Below are 12,969 nucleotides of genomic sequence, written 5' to 3' on the forward strand. Positions count from 1 at the left end.
GAAGAAAACCTCCAACAGCCTAAAAATAACAGAAATATTATTGAGAGATTTTTTGCATCAAATCTCTAAAGGCTAAATTGTCTTGCCACCATAAAAGATAGTGCTGGGAGATTTTTTTTTAAAAAGAGCTATTGTTGCTTTGTGTTCAAACAAAACATGATTAAAACATTGTTACTGTCTTTCCTCCCTTAATTAAAAGAGAACATGTGACTCCCTCTTGCATGTATTTACACTGGCTGTCCATGTGCTTTAGAACTGATTTTAAAACTACACTCAGTTAGCTTCCCTTTACCCTATTGAAATTGTTTAATTTTATCAATATTTCATAAGTTTATATATATATACATATATATACATGTGTCTTCTTTTTATTCAATGGGGTACTGCTGCTTTGTGTAACCTACATTTTGTTCTTATATATTATTCAGTTTGATGTGATTACTTTATTTAAATATTTTCTTGTATTCTGTTTTATTTTATGCATTAATACCGTGATTAAACTATTTACTGCATGTTTTATACTGACGTGAAGTCTACATGAAACTAATTGAAATTAAAAAAACTACACTACCCAGCAGGTCCGGAAGAAACAATCGAAATGCATTATGGGTAAACGGGAAGTAAACACGAACACGTTGAACATGGATCATTCAAAGCAGAACCAAACTTCAGACAGAAACAGAGTTAATAAGACGGATATTTTACGGGACTTTCAAGTATCGTTTTTCGCAATGAGTCGTCTGGTTACATTTCCCTGGACTGTGAGTATGACCGGCTGCTGGAGGGTTTATTTTTTCTGTTTACATGCATCGTGTGGAGCAAATGTCACGACAACCTCCATTCAAATATGTGTATACGTGATTTGCTCAGCTGTAAACATACTCAGTGTAAAAATATAAGTGAAATTATTTCACAGATCAGCGGACTCTGCTGCATACACATTAATGAATGATCTCAACCATCAGTTCAGAAGACCCCAGATTGACTTTAAAGTTTTATGGCTTGAATGTGCATGTAAAGAGGTCGAATTCAGTTTTAAATAATCTTGATAAATATTTAAATTTGGAAAATTATAAATATATGTAAATACCTGCCAAATTCATTACCAGTCTCCATTAATGTTCTGTGAAATAGTAAAGAGAGTAGATGAATGTATGCAAAGGAGCCATGAAATATTTGTGATTGGCACATCTGCACCAGGTCTTGTGGCCTGTTGAAAAGGGATTCTGACATTAAAATTATTTTATTCTAAGATTAAAGGTAAAATGCTGATAATAAAGGGTGGGATTCTGAAAGACAATACAAATAGGCCTAGTGAGATTTAATCTGTAATTCTAAGAAAATGGGACATTTTTGAGTTCAAAAACTAATCTTTAGATTAATATATCAGCAAATGGTTCTCATTAAATGCTTTAAACTACTTCAGAATTCTAATTGATCATTTCTGCTTTTCAGTTTTTAGAAAAAGATCTTGAAAGCAACAAATCATCAGACCTGATTTCTGACATCCTAAAACAGGTAAGTCAAACAAACCTGCAAACAAACCTGTCACAATCTTAGAATCGTTAGCAGTTATCAATAAAATACACAGTAATGCATCTTTTGTGTTTTTCACAGACATGTCTTCACTCTTTGTGCCGGAAATTTCCACCATCAGTCAGATACAGGAAGCTGTTCCTCTCTGAGATCATCAGACGGGTTGGTGGACTGTCATTGTGTCTCTGAACAACTTTATAGTTTCCAGGAAATAACACAGTATTTTATTAATTATAGGAAAAATAAGCCCCGAGACTTATTTCAGTTAGTTTAGTTTAGTTTAGTTTAAAAGCTGTTGTGATTTCCAGAATAACTTCCTTAATAGAACGCAAGTGAATTCATCATTCACTCATTTAGGGCTACAGCTTACATTCATGTTCAGGTAATCTTCTAATTATGTTATTAATTAATCACTCGGTTATTTTTTTTCTGTTAAATGTATAGAACTAAAACTCTTCAAATGTGCATATGGCAAATTATTCCTTTAAGTTTTGCTTATGTGCTAATGACAGCATGTTGGCATGCAAGTAAGCATTAATCTTAAAGTACAGCTGAGGCTAATGGAGATTCAGTCCAGAAAGGAGACATCTCACTTCCTGTAACTGTGTCACGTGGGTTTTGCCAGTGCCCTGTCCCTTTAGGAGACTAGCAGTAGGTCCTGGCAGATCAGTAGAATATTACCTTTGCTTGAGACCTGTCCCTGTCTGTGCAACAAACTCCCACAAGATCTGGCAAACACTGACATGGTTTTGTACTTGATTGATTTCAGATATTAGCAGATAAAAATTAAGAGCAAACATTAAAACTGGCACTGTATGAAGTGTTGTATTTAATCTGTTGTCAGTATCCACACAATGTTCACAACCCTTTCAAATGAGGTGGGGGAATGCGGGGCAGTAGGAAGTGTAGTGTACAACTTCATAATACTGGCACTACTAATGCATCATGTTTTGTTAAAGAGCATTTTTGTTTAGTTGACAATATTTTAAAGGTGTCCCGCCTTTAACTGAAGTGTGGGACAATTAGAAACTTTGACCTGCAGATGGCACTGGATGAAAAGTCTGTAAATCACCAGAGTTGGTAGGATTCATCCTCAGAGAACCATGAATGTCTGTACAAAGTTGCATGACCATCAGGGAGCTGCTGAGATATTTCACTCTGGACTGAAGTGTTGGGCGGACATCACACCAGTAACACAGCAACAAATTTGGTGACCAAAGTAACAGTTCTCTTGTGTCGTCTCTCCTCAGCAGGAGGCTGCAGGCTGTGATCCTCTGGACGAGCTGTACGACGCGCTGGCTGAAGTGGTGGGAGCCGAAGATGCGACTGAATGTTACAAAAACTACTTACTGGTACCAGACCTGCTGCAAACATCACTCACTGGATTACAACCAGGCTTCTCATAGTGCAGATGACTGTCTTATTTGTTGTGGCTTTCTGAAAATAATCACAAAGATGTATTTCCTCAGAGGATGATTTTTAAAGCTATAAAGCTGTTCTGATCTTAAATGAGTGTCAACAGCCTTGGACATCACTTGCTCAGTTCTGGACGGGGATCTAAAATGTCATAGAGACAATTTGAAAAAAAAAAAAAAAGCAGTTGTATGCTGTCCCTTCTGACATTAACATCTCTGTGTTGGGTTTTGTCCTGCAGCCCAGTGGAGATGCTGTCAGCCTGCTGGAAAATGTAGCTCTGATCTCAGAGGGGACCACTGGTCTGGTGACCTGGGAGGCTGCTCTCTACCTGGCAGAGTGGGCTCTGGATCACCAGCAGGCCTTCACTGGCAGGTATCCAGACCCTAAAACCACCACGAGAAGGAATTTAGCTACAAAAGAAAAAAATAATATTCAATGAAAAAGGCCTGAGCCCTCCAAGATTCAAATTTCTACTTTTTATTACTGCATCCTTTAACTCTTTATAAATCTGTTCCCTTTCCTTCCTTCTCTTCCGGTCTGTAGGACAGTCCTGGAGCTGGGCAGCGGTGTGGGGTTGATGGGCATCACCATCTGTCGCTCCTGCAGTCCAAACAGATACATCTTCAGTGACTGTCACCACAAAGTCCTGCAGAAGCTGAGAGACAACGTCCACCTGAACGGTCTGACTGAGCAGACGTCTCCTACAGTCGCTGTGGAGGAGATGGACTGGACGACAGTGACAGAGGAACAGATCAAACAAATCGGGGCTGACACCGTCATTGCTGCAGGTCAGAGTTCAGTCTTATCAGTTTGAGCAGTTCTAAATGATCAATATCAGAGATTTGTTTGAAAAAAACTCAGACTAAACCAAAGCAGTTACGTTTTGAGTGGTGACACCTTTCATCAAATAATTGCAGCTCCTGTGATTTGGACATTTCACTAGGCCATATTGTGATTTTGATAATATTTCAATTAATTGTGCAGCCCTACTGACAAGACCTCTTCTCAGAAGTGTTTGTCTGCAGCCCTCCCATTCCCTGTTCATTTTTTTTTTTTTTTTTAACATATATACAACTGTGGTATTCCATAAAGTGAAGTTTGGTGACCTCAGTAAACTCCACAGAGAACATACAGTCAGCCTCTTACCTCAACTGTGTGAACAATGAAAACTAGATGCAGATGTTTCTTCCTTGTGCTGCAGATGTGGTGTATGACCCTGACGTTGTAAAAAGTCTGGTGAAGCTGCTGTCCAAGATCTTGAGGTGTTCGTCTCCTGATGTCCCCCCTGAGGTCCTCATCTGCTCCACCATCAGAAACCAGGAGACGTACAGCGGCTTTAAGCAGCAGCTCGGTAAGAGAGGTTTCGTTCTTACAGATGTCTTGAGTTTAACCGCACGAAGATCTGTCTTAAAATCCCTCTCCGTACTGCTCTTACACAAGTCTTAAGACTAATGTGAAGCCAAAGATATTAGCTAAACAAATTGCCTGTCTTAATGGATTAGGCTGTTATATTATTTACACTTATTGATAACCTTTCCCGTTAACTGACTGTGTTTGTTCTGTTTTGACAGAAAAAGCAGGAATCAGCCATCATGTGATCACAGAAGCCGTCAGCCACGTGTTCCCTTACAACCGAGGCTCTGCTATAGAAATGATCAAACTGTACAGGTGACACAACTGTAGCACAATAAAGATTTTATTTACAAATGTACATTGTATCAAAGAGTCCTTTATACATTCAAGTGCTCTTAAGTAGAAAAAACAACAACACTGGAATGAAAAGTTTTTAGATTCAGATCTAATCCTCTACCTTCATGTAACGAGACATCAAAACAAAAGATTCACCTACTGTCTTTCATCCCAAATATTCTAACATGACTTCTCTGCCATTTTTCCCCGTCAAGTCATTTTCTGTTGGTTTGTCACACACTCCTAACGTGATAATAACGCTTCACCTCAAACGTTAGATGCATTATAGTCTAAAAATATTGGTATTGGTCATTAAAAGTCCCTCTCTGGTCTTAACCTGGGGTTTATCAGGGAGCAGTGAGCAGAGGCAGGACATTCTGGTCCCAGTTGTCGTCCCAGCTCTGCCCTCTGCTGGTGTGAAGGTTCCTCCTGAACACTCCCAGTCTGCCCTCTGAACTGGGAAACTCTGACAGGAGAGACTGAAAACACACAAATGCAAATCATAACCATTTAAAAGAAGTTTAAAGAGTGAAGACAGGGACACAGCAGATCTCTGAAAGGTCCTAAATGATCTAAATAGAATTTATTAACAACACTAACGTCCTTTAAAAACAAGAGCTACAGTATTTTATACCTCTACCGCTGTAGCTCTGAAATGATTAAACATACACGTATACGTGATGTCAATATGGTTGTCTTTAATAAAAACAAATTTTGAGGTTGATGCAGAACAAAAACCGTAAACTGGTGCAGCGAAGAACAGTCATTTTCTCTTGTTTATATTTGTAGTAAAATGGCATATTCAATAAATAAAGGTTGTCATAAAACATACTAACTCAGCATCATTTCAATACTGACTTTGCACAATTGCTATTTTTTTTCTTGTTTCTATTTATATAATGTGCAAAAAAAGTAATTTTAAAAAGCATCAATGCCTAAAATTTAGTGATGAACATACACTGTGTTGTGATGCTCTGATAAACTAAATAGGGGTCACAATCAGGAGTATAGCATTTTATGTTCAGAAGGATTTTAACAAACCTGAAAGAATGAAATTGAAAAATACTATAACGAGTGTGAAATGCAGAACTGCAGATCCACTCTGATCAGTATAAATCCTGTCTGAATTACTCTGTCAGGTGTTTAAGAGTAACTTAACACCCCCTGAAAATCTCATTTTTGCTGACATTGTTTTTTAATGACTTACCTTGCTGCAGTGATTTACAGGTGAACTCGAGGACACAGCGACATCACTGAGGGATGTGGTTACAGGTGGAACAGAGCTCACTACTGAGTTGAAAGGGGCTTGAATCCCTTAACCAGATAGGGCAGTGAAATACTACTTTTCAGCCTGGTGTTAAGTTACACCACACTATGTCTGTGTTGAAAGCTATGAATCAAATCTTGTCCAAAAGTCAGGCACTAAATCTTTTAGCTAAAACATACTGAATGTCCTTTTATCGTACCTTAAACAATAATTTAAGTAGTTTTCAAACTGGACCCATTTTCCAATGTGCATTTTGTGCCCTCTCACTCAGTACTGGGTTGATTTTGAAAACTGTTGTTCCCATTATTCAATCAGACACAAAAACATGGGAAAACAGGATTCAGGTTTTCACGCACAGCACATATTTATGTGTCTGTATTTTGGGTACATGCAGGCATTCCTCTCACCTTGAGCTGCTGTGCGAGCTCCTGAGAGTCTCTGAATATCAATCCGTTCTCCTCGTGCTTCACCAGCTCGTGTAAACTGAGGAAAATAAGAGACCGTCACGTTAGCTTCAATACAAATACACATGGAAGTTTTTTTTTATTAAATCAGCTTTTCAAAGATATGTTTGCTCCAAGAGTCTCCAGGGATTTTTAATGTCAACACTGATCCATCATCAAACATAGAACACTTGAATAATTTTCAGAGTTTATTTCTGAGTTCTTTTGACTCAGATCATTTATAATCTACTAAGAATGCAGCAATGTGAATGTTGATAAACAAGTGCAACAAATGGACCCTCCCTAATGAAAAACAGTTAAGACCAAAAGACTAAAAGCTCTGTAGGTGTCCCTGACGAGCTGCCGTACTGATCATATCTCACAATACCCTTTATTTTATGAGTGACAATTGTAATCTGCTACTGCAAACCAACTACCCCACTGGGGACCGATTAAGTTATTGATTGAAAAGGCTGTGTGTAAAATGTAAATCAGACAGCCTGGGTGGAGCTCACCAGTTAAAGTGGATAGCACAGACGGGTAGGCAGCAGCCGAACATGTCCACCACCTTCATGGGGAGATCCAGACCGCTGGATGACTTGTGGAGACAAACACCCAGATCTGCTGAACCTGACAACACAAACATATGACATATTGTACTGTCTTCTTTCCATTCTGAGGCAGCTGTGTGAATGTGTAAACGTCTTAAAGCTCCTCCAGCTTTAAGGTACAGGATGATTTAGCTCATTTTCTTTGTAATTATTTGTGGTATTTTACATATGTAATCATGTTAAGCTGATCTGCTGTAAATAGCTGATTGAGAATATATGTGAGAAAGGGAAATTACTTATTGAATCAGGAGGTTAAACACAGTCTGACCTTCACTGGGACACATTGAACACCATAATACTGTAAAGCCTTTTTCAGACATGTACTGCGCAACACAGCTGGCTTCATCTATCTATGAAAGTAATGCCTTCTTTCAGTCAGATATACACCCAGCTGTCTGTTATGTTACAGCCAAAAGCAGACATGGCAGGACCACATGTAGAAATACATATTGTGTGCACACACTACAGTGATATAAAGGAAGACGGGTTGTTTCTATTCATTTTCAGGCTGCTGCACAGATACATTTTAAAACTTATTTTGATGTTGGACGCTCTTGCTTCTCCCTAATGAGCTCCCTAAGGCTGCAACTCACATTCTTCTATAATACAGATTAATATGCTGATTGTTTTCTCAATTAACCAATGAATTATTTGTCCATAGCAAGTTAGAAAATTGTTGAAAATTCACATCACAGGGCTTAAAGTGTCATATTCAAGTGTCTTTTTTTTAAGTGTGAAGTAGAGATTGTTTGTGACCACTAATCAATTATAAATTGCTAATGCTCATTGATTTCTTCATTAATTAGTTTAATAATTTAATATTTGATGCCTGTTTTGTAAATGTCTGACAGTGCAGAGACATAGAATCTGCTCACATGCTGTATATTAAGATTTTTGTTGAATATTAATAATTTCACCCAGTTTGCAAGAATAAAAATTGAAAATATAGATGAAAGTCTGTTGTTCTTATCATGACTGTGCTTGTATGAGCTTTTTATTTTCTCAACTGTTACACGTCGCAAGCACAATAAATATTTGTATGTAATAATTTAAGACAAAAACATTAAAACTGACTCATTTGTGGTGTTTCATGGTTTATTTAACTGAGTTTACTTTATTTGTGTATAAGAGATGATTGTTGAGTGGTAAATTTATCATGCAGCTCTTAATCTCTGGGCTGCTTTAGACTTTGTTAGTCTGAAAACATTCAGCTCAGACCTGAGTCATGATTAAACTTGTACAGAAATGTCTGACCTTGTCAGATGTCTTGGGTGCTTATTCAAACATGAGCCCAACATTAAATTGCCTTCACATTCATGTGAAGAGGTGCAGCTCTGAGAGGAGCTTAACACAAGCACACACAGTAAATATGATATGTAATGTTCATTATTCTTACCTAATAAGACTGGATAATCTTCTGCCTCCAGCCAGGGAGTGCAGATCTTCACATGATCTAAATGCAGAGAGTCAATCAGCTTCTTGTAGTGTTCCTTCTGAGGACCTTTACCTGCACACATACAAACACACACACACTCACTCGAGTGAAACCTCTTTTGAAATGAGACATTAGGATGAACAGTGAGGCAGCAGAGGGTTACCTGTGATCACACAGACTAACTGTGGTAATGAAGCTCCTCCTTTAACGAAACCTTCATACTCTGTTGAGAACAATCAGGTGAGAAGTAATGAAACACAAAGTATCATGTTTTATTCCCTGTGTTTAACAGCAGCAGTTTAAAACCTCTCGTACCTTCAAGAGCCTTCAGTAGGACGGAGAAGTCTTCATCCTCTGTGGGGAGAAGGGACATTTATTTAATTAGAAACATACAGACTAGGGATGCAGGATATTGGATTTTTTGCCAATATCCGATATGCCGAGATATATATATCAGATGGATATAGATATTATTGCCCATCCTTAATACAGACTATTTTGGATTTTAAAATGTCTGATTTTAGAACGCTGAAATTAAACAGTGTCCGACTTAGTGTTTGAAGTTGGATGTAAAAACATTTCTACAAACAAAACCATCAGAATAATTAGCAAGCTGGTGAGTAACTTGCTCATCTAAATAAACATCTTGTGATGATGTTCTACAAGTAACTATGTTGTTTTTTGTTTGTGCGAGGCAACAGACCATTAAAACAGGAACTACAATAATGATCGTCTCAAAATAAAGTCACATTAGAAATCCCACAGCCCAAGGTAATCTATTTCAATAACTTGTTTTGTTTGCTGACAGTCCAAAACCCCAAAATGTTCAGTTCGTAGGTGAAAAAAAACCCCCATCAAATCCTGAACATTTGAGAAGCTGAAAATTGACCAAAACAATTAACTGATTATCAAAGTAGTCGCTGAATCATTTTTTGATGATGGACTAACTGACTGTTGCAGCTCTGTTAAAGCACATAGCACAGCCTCACTTTTTTATTTGTCACCCTCATTTGCAAACTTTGATCCCTTCCTTTTGTTTGCGCTGCTGGACGCAATACCCGTTATCCCATAATGCCTTGCAAATCGATTCACTAATGCCCCATACAAAATAAATGGGTGAAATCTGCTTTGTGCCTTGTTGTGCTGCATTTGCTTGTTCTTCACTGTAAGAACAGAATTCCCTCCTCTTTTATTCCCTTTTTTAAAAGCGCTGTTATCCTATAGAACTGCAAAAAACAAACATCTAACTCAGAGGTTTCCAGTCACTAAATGTTCATCCAGACCTGTGAGAATTAGTAGTATGATTTATTCTTATCCACAGTTACAAATAATCTTATAATATATAAGGAAAAATAAATACTAAACTGAAAATGTTCATCACAATAATCAATTTGTAGCTCATCTAACTGAAAATGCATCTTCATGTATGTTTACTCAGTAAGTCATCATAACATGTTCTCCTCTCACCTGTCCAGCTGGTGCTGCTGAGCAGCAGTGCCGGTCGCTCCGCTCTCAAGGTCACCGTATCACCAGTGTGGTCACAAACTGTGAACACCGTTCTGTCCACATCCTCAGACCTGGGAAAAAACACAACAGCTCAGTCAAGGCAGTGTGTGTACTTCAGGGTAAACCAGTGTAGTACAGCAGCTAACTGACAGTCTGACTTTTACCTTAAATGTACAAAAGTGTCTTATAGTGTACACATGTTCCTGTCTCTGAAAACTTTGGGATCTAGACTAAAGTTTGAGATTAAGCTCTGTGGCTTTAAACTATACATTTGTTTGTAGTGATGGACCCACAGAAGTTCAGCAGAGTTGAAGATACACACAGACAGAAAACAGATCTGAAATGCTCCTGCAGTGTTTCTCACCCTTTGCTCTGGAACTGAGGATAAGTGTTGGCCAGTCTCATGAAGAGCTCGTGCTGCAGCTTCAGTGGAGTCTCTCTGAAGATGGAAGCTGGTCTGTCGTACAGAGTCTTCGCCCTGCAAACAGTTAAAACTGTTTTCACTTTCCTTAATGTCAAATGGGCTGAGAGGTAGAGCAAGTTTTTATCTTAAAGCTCATGTTTAGGTCCAAAGCAGCTCCTATGCTGTTGAGACTCAAAGAATAGTTAAATTGTCCCTATGGGGAATGTTTACTAAGCGTGGCTTGACTTCATCAGAAATCTAGCATGACCACCAATTTTCTATTTAGTTTTGAACATAAAAAAGGGCCGAAAATCCAAAATAAATATCCTGTGTACTTCAACTTTCATACTGCTCAGGTGTAAGGAACATTACAGCCTCTCTACACACTGCTAGCGAGGCTTCAGATCTTTATTTTCTTAAAGATAACACAACAAGTGCAAGACAAATCATACTTGATGCCCCAGTTTTTCTGTAAGTCATCCTTCATTGCGTTGGTAACACACAGGTTGTGAGTAGCCAGAGGGCCGAAGAAGTGTTCATACCTGGAAGAAGACAGGGACAAAAAACATTTAGGGACACTTTAGAAACCCAGAATTTATACTACATTTCAAATTCAAGAATGTTTTTCTTGTAGACTAAGCACTAGAAACCCCAAATTTATCTAAAAAAAAAAAGTTGGTTAGGCAGAAACTATCATTCACGATGTGGAAAATTGTTTTGGGCTTCACCGCAATCAACATGAATTACATGAAAATAGTAAAAAAACAGTAAAAACATTAAGAGAGCTTGCTAATGTTTAACTCAAATAAATATTTAATAGCATTGTTGGAGGGAGCCTGAGTTCTAAGACTTTCATTGCCAATGACCGCTTATCTATAGTTGTTGTGCGTATGACAATAAATAACTTGGAAGCATCTGTAGTCACCAGCGCTTAATTTTAATTATTAGTCTAAATCTAAAAGGTTCAGTAAACTGCCGTCACCAGCCTCACACAGTACTCACCACTTTGCCAGTCGGACCACCGGATGTGTCTGGCCATGGCTAAGGGCCATAATGGTGTAGCCGTAGTTGTGCCAGTCGATGATGAATCTGCTGCCACGCAGGATGCACACGAGCCAAGCCACTGCGATGCCAGGTAAGCCTGGGGGATTCTGGGATACAAATGCAATCAATAACATCAGTCTGAGGAGCAGGACAGAAAAGGTGTTACATTCAGTTTATAAAATTAATAAAACTAATTACAGAAGAAGGTACTCATAGGTTATATGCACCTATAAGATATGCAGTAAATAAGACAACATTTAATAGAAATAAAATGGCAACACTAGTGTGACCCTTCAATTACTAACAGTTTGGACAAAAAAAAACATGAATCAACATTTCTGTAAATGTGCCAGCTGGTAAATAGTCAAATGCATACCATCCATCGATGGATACAAACTGTACATCACAGTTTTCCAGTACCTGCATCAGAATATGAGACTGAGTCTCCATGTTCAGCAGCACATAAAGAAGCTGGAGACACTGAAGGATCACCTTTGTCACATATGTCAGGATTTTTGGTCCCACTGAAAAAGGCAAGACAGCATTTTGTGTTAAACATCATTACTTTTCTGGGCTTTTTCATCACTCGTGGAAAAAATTATAAACAGACAGAGTAATAACATCATGGTTCCAGTTACCTCGAACACCTTTGACTTCTGTTATAGGTGCTATGCTTATTTTCTCCTCTCTCAGCACGTCTTGATGAGGTTTAGTATCTAAAATGAGATCATTTCAAAGAATAAAATTCGTCACTGTGGAGTTTTCATTTGATCATCTCTTATTATGTGTGCACTGCTCAACTTTATGAACTTTTAATACTTGATTCTAACGTCTGCGTTGTCCTAATTATACTTGCTTTCATTTACATTTTCAGTGCAGGACTTTCACTTGTAGCAGAGTATTTCTTACAGGTTTATTTGAGTAGAAGATCTGAGTACTTCCTCCACCACTGTTAGATACTCAGTGTATTCAGTATTCTAATGTTTAGTAGTTTTTTACTTCTTTCGTTGCTGTGACATAGTAATCAATTAAGTTTACTAATTAACATCATCAAGTGAAGTTTTTGTGAGACACTCTGATATAGGGAAACATATGAGTGTATGAGTGACAGTATGAGATTTCACTCTTACCTAGAAACCCAACAAAAGTAACATAATATCCGTGTTTGCTGAGTGACAAGGCGTGATACTGCATCCGAGGGCTGCGACCGATATCCCCCAACACCAGCACACACACCCGCCGGTCAGTCCCGCCGTCCCGCCGCCGCAACCACAGCGACACCAGTGCAGTAATAACAACCAGAGACACAACCGGCCACGTTAAACCTGAACCTGAGGCGTAGAGCGCAAATAAAAGCGCCACAATTAACGTTAAAACAGTCAGGGAAGCCGTGCAGCTGCTGCGCGTCGCCATGTTTGTTTGTGATTTGTGATGACGCGGCTCAGTGAAGGAGGAGGAGCTAGATATTTAAAGTGACCGCAGCAGACTTTATGATGCGTTCGGGTACACAAAAGGAAAAAGTACAGTCCTCATACATCTTTTTTGCATATATATATATATATATATATATATATATATATATATATATATATATATATATATATATATATTTTTGTGTC

The 12,969-nt window shown here is 38.3% G+C and overlaps 2 protein-coding genes across 3 annotated transcripts; one reads left to right on the forward strand and one right to left on the reverse strand.

The window, feature by feature from the left end:
- Positions 1-582: 582 nt before the first annotated feature.
- On the forward strand, positions 583-4,663 carry eef2kmt (eukaryotic elongation factor 2 lysine methyltransferase). Of its 2 annotated transcripts, none has more exons than XM_050069574.1 (8): positions 583-761; positions 1,456-1,518; positions 1,618-1,698; positions 2,787-2,888; positions 3,191-3,324; positions 3,496-3,740; positions 4,154-4,303; positions 4,524-4,663. In XM_050069574.1, the coding sequence occupies exons 1-8, from the start codon at positions 606-608 to the stop codon at positions 4,622-4,624; spliced, it is 1,032 nt and encodes a 343-aa protein (XP_049925531.1). In that variant the 5' UTR covers positions 583-605; the 3' UTR covers positions 4,625-4,663. The 2 variants fall into 2 exon arrangements, with proteins under 2 accessions (XP_049925531.1, XP_049925532.1); XM_050069575.1 differs by having other exon boundaries at positions 2,790-2,888.
- On the reverse strand, positions 4,631-12,787 carry alg1 (ALG1 chitobiosyldiphosphodolichol beta-mannosyltransferase). Its single transcript, XM_050069571.1, has 13 exons — positions 12,481-12,787; positions 11,989-12,066; positions 11,771-11,874; positions 11,309-11,457; positions 10,759-10,848; positions 10,268-10,381; positions 9,865-9,974; positions 8,713-8,751; positions 8,561-8,620; positions 8,359-8,469; positions 6,867-6,981; positions 6,316-6,391; positions 4,631-5,120 (listed from the first exon to the last, which is right to left on the reverse strand). Exons 1-13 carry the CDS (start codon positions 12,761-12,763, stop codon positions 4,989-4,991), a joined length of 1,461 nt encoding a protein of 486 aa, XP_049925528.1. The 5' UTR covers positions 12,764-12,787; the 3' UTR covers positions 4,631-4,988.
- Between the last annotated feature and the right edge of the window lie 182 nt (positions 12,788-12,969).

The sequence above is a fragment of the Epinephelus moara genome, chromosome 18 (assembly GCF_006386435.1).
Source record: "Epinephelus moara isolate mb chromosome 18, YSFRI_EMoa_1.0, whole genome shotgun sequence".
NCBI classification, from domain to species: domain Eukaryota; kingdom Metazoa; phylum Chordata; class Actinopteri; order Perciformes; family Serranidae; genus Epinephelus; species Epinephelus moara.

Coding starts and splice junctions, on each gene's coding strand:
- eef2kmt (XM_050069574.1), top strand. CDS start 606: ATGGGTAAACGGGAAGTAAACACGAACACGTTGAACATGGATCATTCA. Junction 1,519..1,617: donor TTTCTGACATCCTAAAACAG/GTAAGTCAAACA, acceptor TGTTTTTCACAG/ACATGTCTTCACTCTTTGTG. Junction 4,304..4,523: donor CGGCTTTAAGCAGCAGCTCG/GTAAGAGAGGTT, acceptor CTGTTTTGACAG/AAAAAGCAGGAATCAGCCAT.
- alg1 (XM_050069571.1), bottom strand. CDS start 12,763: ATGGCGACGCGCAGCAGCTGCACGGCTTCCCTGACTGTTTTAACGTTA. Junction 8,621..8,712: donor CCTACTGAAGGCTCTTGAAG/GTACGAGAGGTT, acceptor TGTTCTCAACAG/AGTATGAAGGTTTCGTTAAA. Junction 6,982..8,358: donor AGATTATCCAGTCTTATTAG/GTAAGAATAATG, acceptor TTGTGTTGTCAG/GTTCAGCAGATCTGGGTGTT.